This window comes from Magallana gigas, chromosome 5, assembly GCF_963853765.1.
Source record: "Magallana gigas chromosome 5, xbMagGiga1.1, whole genome shotgun sequence".
NCBI lineage: Eukaryota > Metazoa > Mollusca > Bivalvia > Ostreida > Ostreidae > Magallana > Magallana gigas.
In genome coordinates, this window is record NC_088857.1 from 22553676 (window position 1) to 22579881 (window position 26206).

The following is a 26206-nucleotide window of genomic DNA, read 5'->3' on the forward strand; positions in this document are numbered from 1 at the left end:
ATCAATATTTAAAATTTTAAAAATCCTATTTTAAAAAAAAATACAACTGTATACATGCATTTCAGTGTGTGTGTGGGTGCATGTGCACGTATGCATTCGTTCGTGTGTGTGTGTGTTACCATGAAAACAAATGTTTGTGAGTAATGATAAGTGAAATAAATCAAGAGCTCGATGATGTTTTACCTTCTGCATGATGCTGGCTCTTTTGGTCTGTCCCCGCCATTCTGCCTTGCAGTACTCTAGAATGTCTTGCTTTGGTCCGATATTCAGAGATCCTGTAAAATACAACATGCCATCTGTTAAGTTGATCAGTATAAAAATCAGACAGGTACTGTCACTCAAGCAGCTGTAACCGTTTCCTCTAAATTTACAGAAAATTCATGTAATATTAGCATGCAAATTAATTTATAAATGGACTAAAAAAGGGCACCTAGATTGATAAAACACAACTGAAATTTCAAAATGTCATATTCCCTTATTGCATAAAAAACCACAATATAAAATATGCACGTGACAGTGTTTTGAAATGTATATGGTCAGGTACATACATAAATGGTGACAACTGGTCGAACATTCGTCTGATACAAGTATATCACAAAACTGTTAGGAAAGGAATTCTATAGATCTGATTTCACATAAATCACTCAGCGGACACATATTCATTGATTAATTGATGAATAATTTGGCACATGTTAATTGATGACTTGATGAATAATTTGGCCAGATAATACAATGTAATGTAAAAAAGAGTTAACAATTACTTTTGTGCATTTTTTTTTACAATCGTTAATGTAGCTGATAAATTTTGATTAAGATTAACACTGACATTGATAAAAACCTTTCAATAAAACACTAGCTTAGTACAAATAAACGGGGTTTAAATTGATAAAAAAAAAAAACAGCCAAGATCTTGAATTTCTGTAAAAATTCTTTCATTCATTCTAAATCTATAAATTGCATGAAAATAAAAACAAAGAGAAATGAAAGAAAATTATGTCCTAGAAATCCTTGGCAATCAAAGCAAATACTTAAATTTTTGTCTTAAAATGCAAACTTCAAATATTTGAAAAACTGATAAAATTGTAGATGTTTTTGTCTCTATTTTGCTGCCTTTCAATATTTCAAAGCCATCTATATTGGAAAAAATATAGATCTACAAAAAACTGGTCTCATGCATTTGAAACCAGGAAGCAAATATAAATATCACACACCACCGTTACGTAAAAGTAATTCCTAATACAAGTACTAATATCTTTTTTTATTTGTTTACTGTTACCTTTCATTGAATGTCCCCCTCTAAACCGAATATTTGTAATCCACAAAAAACAACCCATGACAATTGGGTAAAATCAAAATAAAATAAAAATCCCTCCTTAAGTCTCTCCGCTGTGTGTATGACAGTTGTCTTCCATTGTTTGTTTATCTGCCTGCTAACACCGCATCTCTCATTGCTATGGTCACAGGCTTAATGCCACACAAAGCCCTACACAGATAACTGATGCAAAGAATTCACGCGACGCAATTAAAAATAAAATTCTCATAAACCATGCAGTCCTTGCGCCAAAAGTTAAAAAAAAAATGTATTGTCATGCAAGGCTAGTTTTATAGGGAGAGGGCATGAAACGCTGAAAACAAAAAAAAACAAATGAGCAAAACTTGGCTCTTTATGTTTCTACACCATCAATTATGATTTTTACACCTAACATGCATGTCTCTTTTTAACTAGATTTTTCTAGACAGATACAAAGCTTTCCATTAATAAGTCCATGATAGTTTTAAAATTTTTCTCATATAAATTTGACCACATTATTTCAATATTCAAATTTGAGAGTTTTTATTATGCAGAGATAAACCTCTAAAATTTTTTTATCACCTTTTAACATAATGTACGGAGCTGTTTCATGTTCTAAGAAGAGGCATGTAATTCTAGAATGACAACTTAAAAACAACTGAGGTCATATATCCCAATCTCCCACGACTGACTGATTAAACATTTCCGTGAGCATGCAACTATACCTTTGATAATTCATTCAATTAAGAAAAATGAACCCATTATATAATGGTATCAGTTTAACTGTTTTGACAATTTAAAATTCTCATTTGATACATATCCTAATCAGGATAATGCCAAGGATGTATTGTTAACTTTGATAACTTTGCAGTATCTTTTCTAAAATTTACAGTATCAAAAAGCAAAAAAGTTGTATTAAAATGGGAAGGGCAACATTTTTGCAGCCAAGAAAAAAACAAAATACCTTATTCAATACAGTACTAGTAACTACATGTGATTTGTATTTTTTATTATTTACATTTTTCAGTGGTTTTGCCTGTGGTAACACTACGTTTCGATTTTAGTACTATACAGTCCAATAAATTCAAATGACATATAATTGGGGCACAAGCGGGGTTTGCTTATATAATATAATAATAATAGTTTATTTCCAATTTTGGGCTCAGAGGGCATACAAGGTTACAGATATTAGATAGAAATGCCTAAAAGATAGATTCTACATATAAAAATAGTCCATACACATACATGAACTTGTAACATTCAAATAGTTGTACAATTGCTGAAAATTATATAAGTAATAAGGTATCATTCTTTGAATATTATGAGGTGATAATTTTGGTCGGGGCGTGATCAACTCTATCATAAAGCCCTTCTGGATTTGATTACGCCCCCACCAAAATTATCATCTCATAATACTCAAAGAATGATTCCTTATTCCTTTATTAACTCAAATTTTGTAAAAAAATAAGTACCGGTGTTGTATAGCAGTTTTTCCCCCATAGTAGCTTCTCCCCCCGGAAAACCTACTATATAGTAGACTTTCCCCCTGGGGGGAAAAGCTACTATATAGTAGCTTTTCCCCCATAGTAGGATTTCTCCCTCGCGTTTTTGGATCAGATTTTATAAAAAATATTTATGGAAACCCAGTAAGGATTAAAATCAATGTTTCTACACTTCCAGGTTGTATATCTGCATCCATCTGTCAGGTTAAGTTTCGTTTTGCCGATTTATTATTTTTATAGACAATGCCGAAAATTGAACATGTGTATAATGGAATAATACGTAGAACTTAATTAAATTAGGTAATTAATTGAAAAAGTACTTGGTTTCACAAGATATACACTTACGTGTATATGTGAGTGAAAATGATTTGAGAATTTTGTAATAAATCTATCACTCCGTCTGCAAATTTTATTCAAGCTAAACCCCTGTTTTAGAGAAATTTTGTTTCCGATGTTTAAAATCCTATTATAATGAATATAGTGCATATTCTTTAGGGTGCCATTACTCATAAACTAGAGATAACCACATCACCATATATTTACAGTGGCAGTGGTTAACAACTTGTTGATGACTCTAAAAATTTGAGCCCTCAGGGTAGGGGCCCTCATTGTTTCAGGGCCCGATGTTTAAAACCCCATTATAATGATTGAATAGTGATTTATAAGTGGGGGCCCGAATATCAAATTATAGAGATGACCACTTAACCATATTTTCTCAGTGGTAGTGGTATAGCACTAGTATATGACCCTTAAAGTTTTAGTCCCCAGGGTAGGGGCCCTTAATGTTTCCAAGCCCGATCTTTAAAATCCAATTATTACGAATAGTGTATTTTTTAGGGCTATATATCTAAAAAAAAAAAAAAAAAAAAAAAAAAAAAAAAAACTAGAGATGACAACATCAGCATATTTTTACGGTCATTAGAAAGTAAAAGCATCATTTGAAAATACACACTCACTTCTATATTTCCTTATCAAAATGGTTAAAAACTACGTTTAATTCTGCTTTTCTTTTTAAATTTACGAGCAAAAATATAAAAAAAGGTACGCGGGTAAAATCATTATTTTTCAAAACATTTAATCAATTCATAAGATGACTAATGATATAATAAATAACTAAATAAATAAATCAATGACTTTTTATTCATGAAAGTAGCAACCGAAAAATTGTATATTTATAAATCACTTTGCAAAATAAAAAGCGGGAAATTTTGCAGGCAGTGAATGATAATATTTACATAAGGTTAGTTAAGGCTCCATTTCACATTTTCCAGAGTGACCATCAAAGATACCGACTTTGTTCTGGTTGTAAAGTTACATTACAAAAATCTTTACATCATAAAACCTCGCGTTTCGTTAAAATTGTGCTTAAAGACATGAGTATGAATATGCGTGACTTTAAAACAAAATTGTAAACACTAACTTTACACATGCCTTTAATACATAATCAATTAAAATACCCCTTACCCATGATTTAGAAACCCATCAATCGAAGTAAAACATTTCAGTTCCTCATCATATCATTGCACCCTTTCTCTCGTTTGATATTTAGAAGTAGAAATATACGATTATATTTAAGATCGTCAATTCTACCGGTATTAAATTATTCTTATTCCCTTCCTCTACAAAATTAAGTCAAATTTAGTCAGTTTCCTGGGAGGAGCTTATACATAGATGATAGTACATGGGAAAAATAGAGTTCCAAACCGGCATATTTTCATTCAAATGTATTCTGACGTGTTCTGTGAAAATGTCAATGTCATAACGTCGAAGTCAAAACTGTAGATAAACATCGATTGGATGAAAAAGATTCGAGGTATTCTGAAATCCATGTAAAAGGTGTTGCAAAAAGGTGCAACAAAAGGTGAAATAAATGGTGACGACACGGGAATGTTATGAAGGAGCGTGCCTTTGTTCATATCAGGGTTGAACAAACCATGTATTTTATTCTATGCATTAATAAATGCCATAATTATCCTCTTATTATTGCCACTAATGGTCCGCCATAAACATGACCGGAATTTTAAAAAAGGGGGAAAATCTACTATGTAGTAGGTTTTCCGTGGGGGTAATCTGGCTATAAAAAGGGGGAAAACCCACTATATAGTCAGCTTTCCGTGGGGGAAAAACTGCTATATAGCCATTCTTCCGGGGGGAAAAACTGCTATATAGCCATTTTTCCGGGGGGAAAGATGGCTAGGGGGAAAAGGCACTATATAACACCGGTAAATAAAAAATAAAAATAAAATATCTTAGACAATGCAAAAGAAAATTGATGCAAAAGATTAACCAATGCAAATATTACTCATTGACAAAATATGATCCTGAACCCTGAACTGTTACTAAGCAATTTGCATTTCAATTTGTGGGTCATAGACCTGTTTTTTTTATCAATAGGTCAAAGGTCAAGGTCACAACTGTTAGTGTTTACAAACTAAAATACTCATCAGAAACTTTACAAGATAATGATGTGTACGAATAACATTTTTATAGCTTTCCCATTGGAGTAATAGTTTTTGCCTGTCTGTGAATTGTCCAATACCAAACTAAACTGACTAGAGTTATTCTAATCTACTAGTAACTTTGATCTTTTTAAAAATCAGTCCCCACCAAAAATAGAAAAATTACCTATACCATTGTAGTGGTATATATTTATATGCATGCATTCATGCATTGTTAAGAGGCTTATACTAGCATGTATGTCTTTGGGAAATATCAAGGATTGGAAGTTGCTTGTTCAACAAGAGGCCCATGGGCCACATCGCTCACCTGAGCAACAATCGGCATAATAAAATCAGCTTTATGGAGACATATACAAAATATCTGGACAATGAAGTATATCATGTAGATCCTTTATAAATAAAAATTGATTTTGCCCCTGGATATTCTTATTTTTATAATCACAGGATGATTTTCTCGTCATATCACATATTGAGCATTGCAGTTTTTGAAAAGATCCTAAAAAACTGTTTATAAATGGGATATAAACCTATACAGTGAACTTTGAACCCCTTGTAAGGCCTAGGAATCCTCCAATGGCCTAAATCTCACCAATTTTATAAAATCAATAATATGTCAACATGCTTGCATTATACCATTTCAGTTTTTGTGAATAATTGGATGTTTTCCATTGTAATATTGGACCCCCAATGTGGCCCCACCCTACTCCTGAAGATCATGATTTGAACAATCTTGAATCTACCCTAACTGAGAATGCTTCCACACAAGTTTCAGCTCTCTAAAAATTCAACCTCCCCCTCCCTCCCCCTCCCCCCATTGTGGCCCCATCCTACTCCTGAAGATCATGATTTGAACAAACTTGAATCTACCCTACCTGAGGATGCTTCCACACAAGTTTTAGCTTTCCTGGCCGATTGGTTTCTGAGAAGATTTTTAAATATTTACTCTATATATTCCTATGTAAAAATTCAACCATCCTTGTGGTCCCACCCTACTCTTGTGGATCATGATTTGAACAAACATGATCTGGATGTACTTAAATAGATATATTTCAGAGTGTTTACTATAATTACTTGTCTGATCTTAATAAAAATTGCAGGTGCACATCTTCAGATAGATTCAACATATTTACAAATTTTCAGACTACTCCATGCAGAGGTTAAAATTCATATAGGAGGAACAAAATTGCGTCTACAGACAGATCGGGGTATAACAACAGTATGTAGCATGATAAATCCAGCTTAGTTACCAGAAATCCAAATGGTATCTAATCAGTTACCAGTAAATGGGGTTTTTTCTCTTTTATTTCTTTAGTAGCATTTTTCCGACCTTGACCTTTGACTCATGGCCTTGCCTTGAACAAATTAGTTTGTTGTCATGATGCCATTCTTTGTCAATGTTACATTTTCTTTTCTAAAGGACCTTAACAAGATCAAAATACAGTATTTTGCACAAAATGAAAACTGAATGAATTGAAGGATTCCAGAAACCCCTTTTATATAATTGCAAACAAAAAGAGACACTCTGCACACCACACTCAAAATAAAAAGAAACACAAAAAAATCTTTTCTTTTTTTTTTATCAAATTTCAAACTTCAACAAAAACAAATATGGCAGCAACAACAGTATAATTTGAAGTTCAACTTAACAACAAATCAAAAACAACAAAAATAAACAAATTACTAATAATTTGTAAAGCAAAAGTGAAAAGAATATTAGCAATTTAAAGCATGTTCTTGAGACATTCATTTAAGAAATTTGTCATTTATGTACATTTCATAAAAAGCATGCAACTTTGCAAGTTGATTTATTCAAATAAATATAAAAATAGCATATTATCAAATGCACATGCAATTATCAAGCACATTTTTTTTTTTCATTGAAAAAAAATCATGAAATAAGATAAGAAAAAATGAATGGAATAATGTCATCACCAATCATGGCTTTAATAATTGCTTTTGTGTTAAATATTAGTGCTATAAGGTTAGAAAAAAAGCCAAATATTCAGTCACATTTAAATAAGTATGATAAAAAGATCTAGAAAAGTTAAAGAAAGTGAGAGCAAAACTCAGTCAGAAACAAGCACATCCAGGGAGTTCTGCCTTTTGGTCCATTGAATACAGTATACAATCCTACATTGGTAATTATCTTAGAGATCAAATAGAATATCCAAAGAGTTCTGACAAAGCCTTGCTCTCTGTCTCATTGTAACCAGAATGAGCATAGGCAAGAAATAATTGACACTTCTTAGTCTTAGAATCTACACCTACTGTGAATGAAAAAGTGTTGTTATTCTGGTCAATGTAGTAACCTTCAAGAAGAGAAATGAAGTAGCTGGGGGTTTTCCCTCTTCTAACCATTTTTTCCCATTTACCACCACCCCCCTTTCTCAGTTTCGCCCAATCTTTACCTGGAGAAAATTCTCTGGATGAAACCAACTCCACTGGATCCATATCAAAGGCACTGTCTGTATCCAGTTCATCTAGAGTTGTCTGTCCCTGATCCATCTGATCACTGTAGACGTCACTGTCACCAATCAGAAGTTTATCACACGCTTCGAAATTGTCAGACAAAAAAATAATAGCACCATCTGACGTGGAAATCTTTCTTTCTTTGTCTTCAGAGTCTGAGGCATCTACATTATTGTAAGATCCCTGAGATTCAGTCACCATTTTTGACGGAAGACTGTTGACGCGTTTCATCAGAGACTTTAACTGACTTTGACCTTCGCTGTCCCAAGAAAGGTCAATGCCATCAGTGTCAACTGCACTTTCGCTGAGAGATGTGTCGCTTTGCGAGCGATGAAATTTCTCTCTAGCTTTCTCCACAAATTCACAGGCCTTTTTGGCAAGCGGATCACTAGGCGTGTACTCCATATCGTCCTCGCTGGAATGTTTTGCTGCTAACTGTTTCAGTTCATCAAGTTTTGCAGTTAAATCAGCGAATTCATCAACAATATCATCTACTTCGTGTTCAATCTTTTCAAAATATTCTCCCGTTGATTGGCCTACTTCAGCAGATTCTGTAAAAATTTCATTTTCACTCAAACCCGACAAACTTTCTTGTCTCTCACAACTGTTACTCCTTGCATATCTACAAGGTGATGCATCCGGAGAGGAATTTAAAGAAGTTGATGTACTAGATGTGTTAATTTCATGAAGTCTTTGGAGAAGTGTTTGTCTGAATTGACCATCAGGGCATTTGGCTCTGTGTAGAGGCGAGGAATCTATCTCGTCGTCATCAACACTTAAATTTCCTGATATATCTGTTGTGTAGTTACTAAAGAGTTTTGCACTTCCACTGGAGTGAAAAGGTGAGGTATGGTTTGAACTGTCTGTAGTTTGCCAAACACAAGCCGACTGGTCAGCGACATTAATTTCATCACCAATTAAATCCTTACAGTCAGTTGCAGATAGATTTGAAATAAGATCTGGAATGTTCTCTGAAAATTTCACAGAAGGTTTTTGTTCACCTGCAAGTTTTTCCTGGTTTTGATTGTTTCGGTCATCATCTGATGGGGGAGTCAATAAAACACTGCTGACAGTCAAAAGATCCTGAGAACTAGACACATCTATCTGTAAACTGTCGCCAGAAGAATCGTACAGGTGCGCCTTGCTCGACTGGAAATGCTCATCGAAGCCGTATTTATAGTTCCTTTCATACAAAGACTTAAGACTGAGATTTCCCTTCAGTGACCCGCTATTCGGTTCTGCGGCACTAATGTCAGATGCACTGTGAATTAGTCTATCTACCAAGTCCTCCTGAACACGTGAGGAGCTGTCCTCATGAGGATTCAGAAGACGAGTTTCGTCGTCATCGGAACTTCTCCTGTGGGATCGCTGGTGTTTTGTTGGCCTCCGCTGTCGGACAAGTATGGGACTGGTCGCCTGGTTTCTGGTACGACAGCTGCCAAACTGCACACCATTTACTGCATCATAGCGAACTGGCACCGTCTCATTGGAGCCAGAGTTTCCCATCTCATTCTCCTCAACATCTGCCTGAAACATGAATTAAAGAAAACCAACCCATTAACATACCATTTGATAATTCATTCACTATCATAATTGAACAGAAACATAATCTATATGCAGATATATCTATTAGTATATGATTCAATAAATACAACAAAAACCCTAATTAGAAAACTGTAGGTTAATATATTCAAGAATTGTTTTGGGTGTAGGTTGTTTCCTAATACTGAGGAAACATTTAAATTTGTGGGGGCCAATTTTCGTGGATTGTTGGGTTTTTGCTTATTCGTTGGGATGTAATTTTATGGATGCTTCGGTTTTCACTTCTTTAGGTAAAAAAAAAAGCACGTTCAAAATTTATTATTGTCCAGGATGTATATTCGTGGGGAAAGCTACCTTCAAATACCACGAAAATTGAGCCACCATGAAATCTAATGATTTTACAGTACTAGTACAATATACTTCCTCACATAGATAAACTACTGACTGCTTCATAAGCTGACTAGTAAATAAGTACTCAAGCACTTTACTAAACCTGTAAACCACCATATCCTTATTGCCCATAGAAATCCTTGTCCTCACATTATATCTCCTCAGCAGTACATGTAATCTATTTTACAGAGTACAGCACATGTTTACTCAAAAAATGAGATTGTTTATTTAAATAAACTTTATTTGACAATTTAAATAAGTATATTTCTTTTTAAGGAAATAATTCAGGACAACTTTATTTACATGGCTTCATTGTGGTTTTCCCATATCCATATACTAAAAAACATCTTTTTTCATCCTGTTCTAATTAACTGATTTTTATTTTAGGCCTTTCTGGAAGTTGTCTGAAATAATTAACATGGATTTTACAAATTTCCAATTTCAATATGTCAGAAACCAGATGGCCTACCATTTATATAAAACTTATAGTGCATATTCATGAAATCTATTTTTAACGTTAGGTCATTAAAGATGGAAGATAGAACAATACTCCATTTACTAAATAGACGCAAATATGATAATAATCAGATCTTCTATGGTAAATATGTATGATGTCAAAGAAAAAGGACAATAAATGTCGCAGACAGAAAGGCCTGCAAAGGATAGGGTATCCTCAATAAAACTGGCCTGCTTAGCAAGCCACACAAACTGTCTTGGTTATCATTACAAGTATAATGCGGGTATGTCAGATGCTGTATCCTCCATTCCTGTGCAGTTCCAGTTGATCTATTGATTATCTGTATGTGTCATTACTCGGGCATCATTATACATTACAAAATGGTGGCTTCACTACCACGCAGTGTTCTTTCTGCGTACCGTAATAAACTGTTTGAATTCAATTTCACTTCTAGAGACAAAACACGTCAACTTAGTAATAGACAATGGTTCAAAAAGGTCAATGGTCAATTCTAAGATATCATTAAAGCAACAGCATCTATTCTATGGAATGAAAATCTCCTTTCAATGAAAAATCAACATCTTTAGACTTGTCTCTGTGATTAAGAAGAACAGGACACCGTGTTTAACCAGCCACAAGTCACATGAGAAGATTTAATGTGACACAATGAGTCATGGAAATCGAGAGACAACCCATGAACAACAAATTAAAGCATTTAATTGACAGGCAAGGTCCTCTTAAATTTTCTTGAATAAAGATCTGTCAATCAGTATGTGGAATACTTCATTAGTATTATCCACATGTACTAAAAACCAACCAATTTCTTATGACCACAAAACAAACATTTCACAGCCAGATTAATGTAAAAGCACTCAGGATCTCAACAATAGGAACTGCATACGAGGTGAAGGTCATATGAACAATATCTACTGGAAGCTTATTTTACAGAGCCATAAATTCAGGTATAGCCAAATCCATTACAGTCATCATAGAATAAAAAACATCTTTGTGAAACAGAGAGAGATTATAGACACATCTAACATATGTACCCCGACGACCAATACACATACATGTATTACACATTCTGACACACAAAAACATGGACAAAAAAATCAATGGAGTAAAATCTGCCAAGTTCTCTGCTCAATACTCACGGTGCTTAGTTCACAGACACACAGACAGACGGTCCCATCCCCTCGACCTTAGTCATACCCTGCATTGATCTCGCTACATGTGACTGTAGCTCACAAAGTCTGAGTCCTTGACAATCGGACTTCCTGTCATAGTCGAAGGGGGGTAACTCTCAATTCAGACTGGGTGAATGAGAGATCAATGAGGAGATTTAAATCGGCGGCCAGACAAGGTGGATTTGTGATGATTCAACATCGAGAGAAAGCCGGCCCTGATATTGATCACCAAAGTGTGCCCAATCGGTTGGAGGGAAATTATTCAGGATACCTTAGTGGGAAGAAATACATTACGTAATTCAGGATACCTTAGTGGGAAGAAATACATTACTTACCTAAGTCAAGGTTCTGTTGACAATCACTTTTGCTATATCATTTCTACCTTAATATCAGAGTCTACTTTCTCTACTTTCTCTATATAAGTGACTAACAGGCATAAATCTTGGGATGGTATAGAAATTACTGTAAACTTCTGGCAACCAACAATGAAAGTATCCTTAAAAAATCCTGATTATAACTAAACCCAAATCCAAACACAAATTACACAATTGCTCACACTGAATAAAAATAGTAGGGAAAGTACAGCATTCAAAGACACAGTCTACCCTAATGCAAAATGACCTATCAATGACCTATCAACACGTCATCACACTTTGTGTCTATATACCCACTTAACTAAATGTTAGCATTTTGACTTTGATACACTGTCCATACCAGGTTCTTGCATTAAAAAAAACAACAGTGTTATTTTCCTAGTACTTACATCATTACTTTGGTCGCGCTGGCAGGACTTGTCTGCGGTGTAGACTGGTTCCCTGTCCTTGGGGTCCGACGGAAACAGGCGACAGTAGAGTTTGTACAGGAGGTAGCTTCCTATTCCAAACCCAATACCAATGGCACAAAGTACTGTGGCCGCTTTGGCTGAAAGAAACGAGAGCCCAGACATAACTCAACATGCCTCCAAACACTTTAAACTACTGCAAAATTTTGTTGATGGTTGAGTATCAATTCTAAATCTTTACAAAACAATGCATGCATTGGCATTCCAGCAACGCTCAGGAAGTGAGCAACAAAGTGGTGGTATATTTTTATTTTCAAAAATCTGCAGCAAAGAGCACACATTTAGTCTAAGAAAAGTTTTTATTGTTTAATGGGGAAGAAAAGTTCATGATCATATGAAATTAAGAGAAAGATGATACATGTATTTTATGATGCAATGCAACTGAACAATTTTCAAGCATTCTCCCACTTTTTCAATGAAATTCTATGAAAAAAAAACATCTGCATTCTTAAGAAGAATTAAATATACCGGTACATGAAACCTCTGATTTATCTTGCAATGAATGATTTTAGGCTTTTTTTAAATCCAACAATGAAATGATTCAATATCGATTTCTATAAAAATTTTCTTGAAAAACAAATCTTAAAAAAAGAATACATGGAGATAAAAGTACTAAATTCTGTTAGTACAGGTACACTGTGTTCGCTTAGTCATTACTCAATATGAGTACTAAGTTGATATGGACTTTAAAACATAAACTAGTTCTCCTTTTGTAAGCTCTCTACTGATAACAAATTTGTCAAAAAGAAAAATAAATAAATGCCATAATATTGGTATACTATAGTAGAAAGCGCTGAATAAATCCATAATAAGTTACCTATGATTGACTTGATCACATTTTTTAAACACTTCCTCATCATAGAAAATTTTTCCCTTTTATAAACTAGAGTCCTATTCCACCACAATCTTCTGAACTCCTAAGATAAGATAAACAGTCAAAATCAAAAGGCATGGTGTCAGCATATCCCAAGGGCTACAAATTGTAATATTTGTTACAGCATGTTACCTGTTAAAACAGATTATCTCCCTTTGGTGCAATTAAACTTCACACTCTCACCCCTCTAATTAAACACGTCACACACTGTTAACATTAAGTCTGGTGTCACCCCTGCTGTGTTTGTATAACTATTATAAACCTTTTAACCCCATGCAGTAATAAGAACTATATGCAAGCAGGTATGGAATCAATGGATTTGCAGATTAAAGTCTGAACAATGAATGACAGCACTTGCACTTAGCCTTGATTTTGCCATGCTAACCCCCACGTAATGGGTACACTACTAACACAAGTTTATATCTGTGTACGAACTCTTGTCAAAAGGTGAATTTGTCAAGGTGATCGAATCAAAGGTAACACGTGTAATGCAATTGTACCAAAAGATTATACAGTCTAGTTTATGAATGTCATTTACAATACTAAGGCAACAGTACATATAAAAAAAAAACAAGTTAACAAAATCCGTGATATCATGTGGCACTGCCATATGAATGCATTGTGGGATATGTATAACCTGATAGGACAAATACTAAACAGGCTGTTTTACTTAACAATCAAAACATTAGAAATAATCTTTTCCCCATTCAATTTTACAGCTTTTCTTACCATGCAGACTCACCGTGATTCTTGAAAGGCTGAGGTAACACGAAAACCTTCACAATCACTGACATTTTCCTTACGGTTTTTTTCAAATCAAACAGCCATTTCCTGCAATGGCTCACACCAGTCCATTCCAAACTACCCCCCCTTATTAAAGGCCGGCCACCTTCCCCTCCCAAACAGGAAGATAGATAGGACCTGCACTGCCCCTATCTCTAGCTTCTGATAACTTCTATTTGTAATTTCTATAACACCTGGTGCAAAGCCCATCAGCTGACTCATAACATCAATATAAGCAGATGTATGCACAGTCAGGTATACAACACACATCAATTGTTGTATAATGTTTAATTTTCCGAAAATACTGACGAATCATTTTTTTTTAGGGGGGGGGGGGGGGGGAACCATTTAAAAAAGCCAAATAGCCCAATCAAGTGATAGGCCTTTAGACAAAAAAATGTTGGATACAGGTATTTTTTTAACCAGAAAGTTTGATAAAAGCCAAACTGCTTCCCTCGTAAAATGAAATAATTCCCTCAGGTCCTTTTGTTTTTAAATGTTGCATAAAACTCAAACAATGCCTGAAGGCAAGATTTTTACCTGCACAGATTGATAATAAAACAAGCTCAATTAAAGGGAAATTGATTGATGTACCTAGTGGAAAATAATATTGTCCCCCATTATCCCCTCCTACAATACATTTAGACTTTAGTACTTTGTACTTTAAACCTCTCCATAGCAAAATCTAAGCTAAACATAATCAAAAACCTAAATTACCATCCTCTCCTAGAAAAAAAAAATACATATCATATACCAGTACATACATTTTTTTTTATGTCCTTAAAAAAAGGATGTGTTGCCCAAAGTCTGTTTCTAAAAAATTAACTATTATCGCACAAGGGTTTTTCGCTTTTTTCTTTAAGCAAAGGTGTTTAATAGCCATTACCTGATGGAACCAGAAAATCTGACAAAAACTTGGCAAAAGTCATTGGTGTCCCCAATGACATGGCACACAGGACTGGCAAAACAGTTCACATGGATTAAATTCCACAGACTTGTGTAGAAGGTACTTGAAATGTTACAAACAGGAAATCATTATTATACACTGTATATAAAACTTCATAGGAATTTAGATGCTAGACACACGGAATGAATGCATACACGGAATGAATGCATATGTGTAATTCCCAACTTCCTTTTATTATTTATATATAGATTACAGTAGGACATGCTCTGATATCAAACAAGTTGGAACCACTAGTAAGCGATATCACTGAAGTACATGTACTAAGAAATACTTGAACAAATTGGTCTTACTTATAGTGTCCCTTTCAGTCTTTATGTTTAAAACACTGAGTACTTTATTACAATAAATATCTAGTATAAATTTCCTAAAAAAAAACTGACAGGACAAAAAAATGCATAAATCCAAAGACATGATCACATCACAACTCCTTAAATACAATGTACATGTTATAAAAAGGTTGTTAAAAAGGGAATGCTTCAAAATACATATATATTATCTCAAATACAAATTCAATTGATATCATGCAAGCTTACAAAACACTGATGTAGAAGATGGTGGGGAAATATTGAATTTACGATCTGATTACTACTAATCCAGTCAGATTTTGATACTTGTGTGAGGTTATGACGCTGGTTTTAGGTTGAAATGAAAGGCATGAAATCACCAAGTTTCCTCAGCACTTGTATCACCAATACAATGAAAAAAATATATACAATGCCTTAAAACTTGATCTTTATAATCATCATGATCATTCAACTAACTAATTTTGATTGTCAATTTGGATGATACACACCGACCCAATAATGACCAATAATGGCAATTTAACCAGCCACCAAGCAATATGAACAATATCTAAACATGATATCTATGGACGGCACCCCCCCCCCCCTTTAATCTTACTGTTATCTATCTATGGAAGATTTTTGGTTTTCCCCTCTCTTAGTAGGACTATTGATTCGGTAGACTACAATCTCTTTCTTCCTAAATGTGAGTACCGTGTACAACATCAATCGATAGATCTGGACATTTCAAATGATTCCAGTTGGATTACAATGTGGTGTAGATATACACCCAATAAACACACCATCAAAAGCCTTTGTACATGTGACAAAGCTGCCAGTCATTTTATTGCAATATCATATTGCACCGGATTGTGATACAATTGGATTGAATCAATATATTCTTTGCAAAACGTAGAGGCATCATGTTTGAATTCCTGTAATTGCTTCATTCATTTTATAAGGACACTTGGCTGCTGGAACATTCTATCCACGTCTGAGGCTATTGGGGGTTAGCTGCTGGTCATACCCTATTCTACCTTCTCCCCCTTTTTATTGTTATTTACTTTAATAACATCCTGATGATACCAATGCATTAAAAGTCAAGGATGAATAATCTGATAATGATAGAAAATTTGGAAAAATATGAATTGAGCAGTTTTTGAAATGATGGAAAAAAGACACACCAAAAACAACATACATATGCATCAACATTAAAGCTAACTGAAAGTCTAATAATATTATGCACACATGCATATTCATGTAAACAAAACATGTTTAAGTAGCTCTCGTTTTGCCCTGATCAGCTGTTACATATTAAACACTGAATCACTGCTTGCTAAACAGAACATATTAGGCTCTGTGTCTCATTGAACACTGCACTATGTGTATTACTTAAACAACCACTCTACTATTACAGGAATGCATAAAGTAAAACAAACCTTTCTTATTTACTTTCATAACCCAGTCACATCAGGCTAACTCAATAAGAGCCTTGGCAAACATGCAAATCACAGACAACTGGGAAATAATAAAGAACAAAATAAAAAACACGTCTTGGAATTCTCCAACCACTCACTACATCTCTATAGAAGCTGCATAAACATCTTAGATTATATAAAGAACACCTACCTCCACAGAGATCTAAAGATATTCCCTGTCCACCTAGAGAACAACACAGCACTACTTTTTTCTGGCCCAATGCTATGTCCGAGGCTAGCTGGAATATTTCTTGGCAGACGTCAGCGAGACTTTCTAGGTTCCTGGGGGCAGGGGGAGGAGGCACATTCACCCTGAGCTTAGGTAGAGGGGGCCACTTGTGAGGGCCATACCGCTCCATAACTGGTAGCCTGGTGTCTGAAATCGGAACAAAATGTACATGTATTGATCAATGACCTTCAGAATCACACAGCACAGCTCCCTTCTCTTCTGCTTGATGATGCTAATGCAAAATGGGAGTTACAAAACGTTCCAGGATCCGATCAACAAAATGCGGCACCTTCTCAATAACTCTGTACAGACAATTGCTGCATGTAAAGTTAAAGAGGAAATAGCAGAACAAATTTAGCACAATTCAGCCTCTATTACATGTAATAGGAGTTCACTTCCTCTTAGGCAATGTACATGCAGTTGTATAAATATACTTCAGTTTAATTTTCTTAATGCACTTACATTTTTCATGCCATAAAAATTTATCAATTGAAAATCTTACAACATGTAATTTAAGGTACTTTTTATCCAAATATATAAATCAATATATAGAGGCAATTCAGGAACTGCCTACAAAAAAACACTTATCACAACTAATAATTGATTGGTACTGTAAACAGACTTACAGCTATATCAGTACTAAGCATTACTTACATCTACACATATTTTTTTTTATGATTCAGTCAACGCTTCTTCAGAAACTCTTTTCCTTCTAGTTCCAACATTACAATGCTAATTTAACTTAACTGCTGTTACTTAAATACCATAATCTTTGTTTATTTTTAAATTTATCAAAGACTAGTAACTTTCCGACACCTGGAAAGGTGTTCATATATGCAATTGGGCACGTTCTCAGTCCGCAGGGAAATGTCATGGTCAATTTTTACCTGCCAGGCCTCAGGTAAGCTTAGTCAAAATTGAACAGGAACCCATTAAACAGGCACACAATGACATAACAGGTGACAAGACTTATCAGGAAGGAACATTTGGATCCCTGTTTGATTTTAATTTAAGTGTCACTTGATGAATTTAAAACTTAAAAGCTTTATTGTAATAGTAGATTTAGTAGCTTGTTCATTAGAAAAGATTTTAAGTGACAAAATAAAAATTCAAATAATCTTTTTTTTAAAAAGAGATATCAAATATTTGCACCAACACAATTCACGTTGCATGTCATTGTGTGATCTTTATATACAAATTTTGCTTGTACCTATAAGCATGGTGAAAACTTTATACAAGAGTGAAGAGAACACTACTGGTCACCTGAGACAAATACAACCCTTTAAAACATTAACATAATGGCATTTAATAATTATAACGTAAATCACCTGTATAAAACATACTAGAGTAAACCAATGGAAGAAAGATACCGCTATATGTTTAAACATTATCATAACCATGTACTGTTACAGTACTCATTTTGCTCAGATGCCAATTAGTAGCTCTTGAATTTGCAAAATGTCAACTAAACGATGAACCAGTAGACCCAGTAGACCAAAAAAAATGATATTGATCACAGGTTAAAAAAAATAAATGGATTTGGAATTAAACCTGGAACCTTTGCATGAATTGTTCTACCACTGAGCTACCCTAGCAGATACCCACTCCAGCACAGCTCAACTTACCTTATTAACAAATATGCTGATTATCATTAAATAATAATTAATTTTCCCCACCTTTAGTTTACTTGCATTAAGAACTATGGTATGGGACTATGGTATGGGACACCTCCATGTTGTTACATATTGTTTATCGAAATAAAAAATAAAATGAAGTGTATTACTAATTATGTAAGTAGTTTCTTTTCCAATATTGTCATCTAACAGTGCAACGCAGTGGGTTAGAGGGTTTACTACGAATTTGTAAGTCATGAGTTCGAATCCCGCTGGGGGTTTTTACAATTTTTTGCCTCTCCAAATATTTCTAAAAGCTATTTTTGGGTTAGATATTGTACAAAATATGAACATTTTAACCGGTGAAAGTATTTCAATTATAATATACTTTAATCCACATTAAAATTAACAGATGTCCCATACCACCTTAACGAGATCAATTATAAATTATAAAATTTATGTCATGAAAAAAGTGAAACGTTTATATGAAACTAAGGTCACCCTTCAAATTTTATCCATTTATATCAAACAATGGAATGAACTGTGGACTTTCATATGGCGATATGCCTGTTTTAAAATGACTCATAGTGGTAAAATGAAGATGAAAGACTTTTCTAGGAAATGTTCAAGGATTCTCAAGAGACAAGGCAATTTAGATTCTTTATTAGCTGTAACTGTAAATATTTACATTATCAACTGCCTTTGTCTGTGATAACATTACGAATCAATTTTGAAGCCTATAGCCGAATAGTTTCATGTCTTACAGCATAACCGAAAAACGGTATTAGCTGCCCCGCGTAGTAATACATAGCATGTGCTACAAGAAAAAATAGCGTGGTTTTAAAATGTTGTTTTAAAGTGTAGAATTTGGAAATAAAATAAGTATAGGTAATAAGGAATCATTCTTTGAATACATGTATTATGAGATGATAATTTCGGTCAGAGCGTGAATTACGAAAGAAATATATAAAGAGTTTTTATTACAAAAAACCAAGTGTTTTTAAGCTAACTAAACTTTTAAGTGTTAACAATACAAAGGAACTCAATAATTTAGGAAAATATTTATCTAGCGCTTCCAAAATGAGAGCGCAGCATTGTAATAATACTACAGTTTAAGCTACTTATACATTTATGTTCATTCATATCTTAGATATGTACATGATTATATTGTCTTAATATGTCCACTCACTTACTGCACATTGCACATTTGTATATAATTTTATATGTATTATAATTTGTATTCCGATGAGTTGTAAAGCTCAAGGATAATAAATTGAATTGAATTGAATTGAATTGTGGTCAAATCTATCATAAAGCTTTGGGCTTTATTGGATTTGATTACACCGACAAAAATTATCACCTCATAATACTCAAAGAATGATTCCTTATTCATCAAATAATGACAGCAAAAAAAGTTGAATTATGGATGCACGCCTATCAACAAAATTTCCTATAGAAGCAAGGCTTTTTTTCAACAGACCAAGCTATCTCTACAATTTGCTATTTTTTTGCACACAAATTTAATGTTAACTTTTTCAAATCACTTTTATTATTAAGAAATAAGGAATCATTCTTAGAGTATTATGAGTGATAATTTCGGTTGGGGCATGATCAACTCCAATAAAGCCTGAAGGGCTTTATGATTGATTCAATCACGCCTCTTACCCAGGGTTGTCTCTAAGATCCGGGAGGCGGGGAATTCCCCCGCCTATTATGCCTTAATTACCCGGCTAATATTGCATTTAGACACAATGTAGCTATAAGCTATATACTAAGAATTGATTAAATATTCGACTTTTTGCTGGGTTTTTTTAATAGGCTAATTGTATTTCGCTTGTCAACGCGCTCATGCAATAGATTATGTTTGTAAATTAAATTACCGATTATACAATTTTATTATCATCAAGCAAGGTGTTTTACTCTGCCAGAATGAGAAGTGAACAACGATTGTTGTTGATGCACAATATAATAAACAGATATATAATCCTGATATCAATGAGTTTGGTTTAAGTGACCGAGGCACTTGCCTTTTTCAATAAAACATTGAGTTTATGAGAATATAGAGTTAAATGAATAAAAGAAAGATATTTATAACTGTTTCGATACTGTGAATTTTGTATCCAGTTTGTTTAATTATAAAATTTAATAAAAAAATTAAATGCTCTCTTTAGTTATTCATGCGGGTTATGAAAGGTACTGGCGTGCGACCAGTTCTCGCCAAATACCATTGCTCGCCAGTACATTGTGACTTCATTTTATCAACACATAAAAATTATATACGAAAAATGACGTCACAATGTACTGGTGAGAAATGGTACTCGGCGAGAACTGGTCACACGCCAGTAGCGATCATTGCAGAAAAAATTTACATAACCCGCTAACGCAGGTTATGTAAATTTTTTCTGCAATGATTGCCACCTTCATAACCCAAATGAATGACATTGCACCTTCATAACCCATATGAATGCTATTGCAGAAAAAATACATATATAACCCATCTTTTCTGCAATGATCGCTACCTTCATAACCCACATGAATTATCAAAGAAAGCATTTTGGTATAAACTCATGCGACAAAATTCAACTATCGGAAACACATAACTATTGGAAACACATGAAGACACGTACGGTACAATGTCATAAAGTGAATATGATAGTTTCGCCTACAAAGGGAAGCAACTTAAAATATTCATATGATTTCAGTCTCTTTTGAGAAGTGGACAAGTAGGCTATGCCTGCCCACTTCTCAAAAGAGAATAGTTTCAGAGCCTGTCTTACATTCTCTTTAAGTGGAAAGTTTTTTGTTCCCCTTGTTTTTGCACCAGTCCATCTAAATATCGTCATGACCTGATATATCTATCCTATCAACTTTTCATTACTGGTATTGATATTATTATAGGTTGATATCACTCTTGCGTAAAATTAAAAAATGAGTTTGCAAATTCTTCACCTGCAAAAACATTTAGCGGATACAATGATTTGCTAGCTCTGAAAGCTATAGAAGAGTAATCAAGAGGATATCCTTCGAAAAAGAGGAATTAAATAACACGATAGGTAACTGTGGGTAAGTTACATAAAGGTTTCCTCTGTCTCGTTCATCACCGCGCCATTTCTTCAGGCTGGTATCGGAACGATTTACGCTGCGTACGCAAAGGCTTTTAAAAGCAGTAATAATCACAGTGACTTCTTGTCTTGACACTTTTACATTCTGAAATATTCTTACCTGGAATTTACTGACATCCTTGATGAGTAATTCCCGACATAGTGCATTGTTAATTAGGTGAATAAATTTGCATTCTGGCGGTTGTTTATCAACTTCCGTTCGGTTGGCTGGGCATAAAGGGGAATAACTTCGTATACAATATTTACTTTCGCACAGTCATAATCGGTCCCATGGTGTAATGGTTAGCACTCTGGACTTTGAATCCAGCGATCCGAGTTCAAATCTCGGTGGGACCTCACAGTTTTGCTGCGGTTACGTATTTTATTGCACATTAAAGGGACATGGTCTCGATTTTGGTCAAAAATTATTTTCCCGATTTTATTGTTCACAATGCTTCAGTAAGGCATTTTTGATTGGTAACCAAAAATTTAGGGTCATTCGTTGAGTTATACGCAAGTTACATAGCTTTTGTTAACATTTTGAATGTTGAAGTCTTAGACCTAAAATGAATTCTTTAAACGTTAGTACTGTTTATTTATGAATAAGAAGATAAACAAATCAGCTTGAAAAAGATTTTTTTACTGGTATATTGAGCCTATGTAAAAAAAAAAACAAAAACAAAAACAAAAACCAGTGCACGAGCCTTGTTTACATGATTAAAAATTAAGAGCTCTGCATTATGCTATTAACTCTGCAACTGACTCTCAAATTTCATTTGCTCATTAGAAATGCGTTCCTAAAACATTGTAGATAATAAAAAACAGAAAAATATAACTTGAGCAAAATCGTCACCGCGTCCCTTTAACATCAAAACAACGTAATTGTGTGTGGATTAAGTAGTGTTTTTCTTAGTTGCTTTTATTTAATTTTAAAATGGTTTATCATAAAATGTGACTTAACTTTTGTATGTGTAAATGTGCTACAAAACGAGAGAGAGAGAGAGAGAGAGAGAGAGAGAGAGAGAGAGAGAGAGAGAGAGAGAGAGAGAGAGAGAGAGAGAGAGAGAGAGAGAGAGAGAGAGAGAGAGATGCAATGATCCAGCTCATCTCCATCTCTTCATCTGACAACCGTACCTGATTTGTCATACATAAGAAGATTTATTTAAAATTTAAACATCAAGATCATTTTTCAAAACAAAAAAAATACCAAATGGCAATCCCATTTTTAGCTTCTAGATTTACCTGCATGTGTTCGACGCAGATGCATACCAAAAAAAAGGTACTAACTTTACGATTCTTCGTACATCAGGATTTCTCCTGAAAACAAAACTGATTTTCAAGAATACGAGCTAGATGCACAAAACTTGAGATTTCTAATAAAATAATTACATCATCGTGGGATTTCGTGATAATTGAAACAACAAAAAAGACAGACCAGGCTCGAGCATTGCATTATAACAATAACATATACATATAATGTAATATTGTCATGGGTCATCACAGTGCAGTTTCATGCATATTCCAAAAAAAAAAAAAAATTGGGAATATATTAATATCACTCAAGACTGCACACTTCAATTCTTTAAGTAAATATATTCACGGGACACGTTTTACTCCATTTTCGATACAATATATATCAACTGTTTTCTGACGAACAAACAGGCTGTATCTATTATCGTTTGGAATATTCTGGAATCGACAATATTTATTCAACCAAAAAGTCTAAATTAATAATAGACAGTTGTTCTATAAAATGTTTGTTACTTATTCCATTTCTAAAATTCACCCCCCCCCCCTAAATTAACTATGACAATTGTTTTCTACAAAATGTATATCTATTTTATAATATTGTTTTAAGTGACCAATATACCGGGGGGTATGACACTGTCTTAATATCCGAATCTGCGCCTGATTTACAAAAGGCTTTAGATGTATTTGCAAATTATTGTGATATATGGAAACTTAATGTCAATATAGCCAAAACAAAAATCCTCATTTTTTCAAAAGGTGCAATGGCAAAGCGTAAATTTTTGTATAAAGGAGTAACCATTGAAAACGTAAAATCATTTTGCTATTTGGGTATTGTTTTATCAAGAAGTGGAAAATTTAATAATGCTAAAAAACATTTAGTAGAACAAGCGTCAAAGGCATTGTATGGTGTTTTACGAAAAATACGTTATTTTAGCCTACCAATTAATTGTCAGTTAGACCTATTTGACAAGGTCATTAACCCAATTTTACTTTACTCGTGCGAAGTGTGGGGTTACGAAAATTTAGATATTATTGAAAAGGTACATTTAAAATTTTTGAAATTTATTCTTAATCTTAAATCTAGTACTCCAAATTGTATGGTGTATGGAGAAACTGGAAGGTATCCATTGTCACTCTTAGTTAAAATTAAAATGATAATGTACTGGGCAAAAGTTTTGACAGCCCACGATTGTAAACTCACTAATGTAATCTATTGTTATTTTTATAGATGTTACAAAAATGGATCTTTTATACATCCATGGATACAATGTATACATGATATACTCAACTCATGCGGGTTGTGATATATATGGGAAAATCAAACAATATGTAGTTATAACTGGCTTAAGTCAATAGTTAAAGAAATATTACAAAATCAATTTGTACAAGATTGGAGAAGTATTGTAGATAACTCACCAAAATGTATTAATTATAGAATTTTTAAAACAAATCTCAATTTAGAAAAGTACTTGTTGATTTTACCTACAGATCTACGGATCACGTTTACAAAATTACGAACATGTAATCATCGATTCCCCATTGAAACAGGTAGATGGCATAATATTGAAAAACATTTAAGAAAATGTACAATGTGTGATTCTAATAGTATTGGGGATGAATTTCATTATATTTTAGAATGTACATATTTTGTAAACGACAGAAAAATGTTTTTACCCAAGAGATATTATGAAAACCCAAATATTATAAAATTTAACGAGCTCATGAATACTTTTAATGTAGAAAAACTAAAAAACTTGTCAATATTTATTAAGAAAATTTTCAAAGTCTGTTCTTCCAGAAACCAACTTTAACAACCTATTGTATTGTGATTTTAACTTTTATTTTTGTCATTATTAATTCTACTGTACATGTGATCCTTGACTGTATTCGTGTACATTTGTATATACTGATTTTGAACCTCAAATACCAGTGAACTGGTCTTGAGCGAATAAAGAATTGAATTGAATTGATGCCCATCTTTTTTTTTAAATTTTTTCACTTAATTAACATTATATAGATTTAAAGTGATTATTGTTATATTTAAAAAATGAACAATATCTAATGGTTAAATTCCCTTAAATTCGAATTCATTTAGGTGAATGATATATGTTTGCAGTGTGAAAATTATTTGTTTTTTACTTTGTTATCATTATTCAACTTTTGTTGCTTTTTAAAATGTAATCTAGATTTATTTCCTTCTGTAGTTAAGGTTTTTGCTAATTTTTGAAGATGGAATAAACTTATGATAAGGTTAAATATGATTAAGTCTTTCATCCCAATAATTATATAAATTTGGATTATATCAAATATTTCTCCTTTAAGTAAGTTATGATGGTTGGTTTCTTAACTTCTTGACCCCCAGCCGCCTTTAATATTAGTCGACAGATGTGTGTGTGAGAGAGAGAGAGAGAGAGAGAGAGAGAGAGAGAGAGAGAGAGAGAGAGAGAGAGAGAGAGAGAGAGAGAGAGAGAGAGAGGAAATATTACATATAACAATGTATTTCACTTCAGCCTTGGCACAGTTTAGTTCTAGAGTACTAGTATTAGGAATGCACTAAGTTCTCTGGGTTAATTGGTGTACAATTTTAAATTCTAAATAAGAGTTTGATTGAATGTTCACAATCCATTATTTCCAAAGAGTAATTCTATTTCCATACAAAATTACTTTTAATTTCATTAATGCTAGGATTCACCAATGAAAATTAGACTTAAGGTGGAATAACACACCTGGAAAACGTAACTCAGATTAGCAGTAAATTATTTGATTATGAAAGATATAATTGAAAATAGGCTGTACTTATGTCAAATAAGCGAAAAATTTGCAGTTTGGGGATAAAAAATAAATATCTAAAAATTCTATTCAGTAAGTAACAACAAAAGCACCTGCAGAATTCGAACTCGGGATGTACGGATCACAAGCCCGACACTTTATCCACTCGATTATTAGTCTATATGGAGTAAGTTACGTGTTGCTGTCGATAAAATCGTTTTAATAAATGAATGTCGTTTCGATCAGAGATCAGCCGTTTTGTGATCATGTGTTACTCCACCTTGAAGTGAATTACGTACAAATGTTGATATTTATTTCCCCTTATGTTTGCATTGGAAATCTGCGACGAGGCCTGTTTGAATTCACCCACCATGAGCACAAATATTAACGTTTGAGTATGATTTATTTATTTTTGTAAGATTAAATGAAAGTTCAAACTTACATAACCAATTATGTATTTTATATGTACAGGAGCTCTACTATGAATTAAATTATATCTACTCTTTAATAAAAAAAGAGTTTTCTCTACAAAGTTTCTGGCACTATATTTTTAGTCACGGAAGCGAACTAAATAACATGTTAGAATCATTTTAACAAGAGCGTGGACTTTGGGCAGTTGTGTAAAACGGCAAAGTGACGTAGGCCTGTCTATTTCATTGCTGGCTACTCAGCCATGGCTCTTTGAAATCAACAAGATTTGTCTGGCTTTTGAGCTAAGACTA

General features: G+C 33.6%; 1 protein-coding gene and 1 non-coding gene across 9 annotated transcripts in view; one reads left to right on the forward strand and one right to left on the reverse strand.

Annotated features, from left to right (window-relative positions):
* LOC105343394 (dentin sialophosphoprotein) overlaps positions 1-21698 on the reverse strand; it is a 33861-nt gene extending 12163 nt beyond the window's left edge. Inside the window, exons 1-5 of one of the 8 annotated variants that reach the window (XM_011450752.4) lie at positions 21586-21698; positions 16673-16897; positions 12061-12218; positions 7661-9248; positions 184-275 (exon numbers count right to left, since the gene is read on the reverse strand). In XM_011450752.4, coding sequence (XP_011449054.3) covers positions 184-275; positions 7661-9248; positions 12061-12218; positions 16673-16880 — 2046 coding nt within the window. In that variant the 5' untranslated portion in view covers positions 16881-16897; positions 21586-21698. Of the gene's footprint in view, positions 1-183; positions 276-7660; positions 9249-11264; positions 11596-12060; positions 12219-12955; positions 13056-13754; positions 13929-14681; positions 14841-16672; positions 16898-17404; positions 17501-21585 lie in introns of those variants that run through there. The other 7 variants (XM_011450751.4, XM_011450756.4, XM_011450758.4 and 4 more) reach the window with 7 other exon arrangements.
* A 51-nt stretch (positions 21699-21749) lies between these two features.
* On the forward strand, positions 21750-21821 carry Trnaq-uug (transfer RNA glutamine (anticodon UUG)). Its single transcript has one exon. It is a non-coding gene; the product is annotated as a tRNA-Gln (tRNA).
* Positions 21822-26206: the final 4385 nt, after the last annotated feature.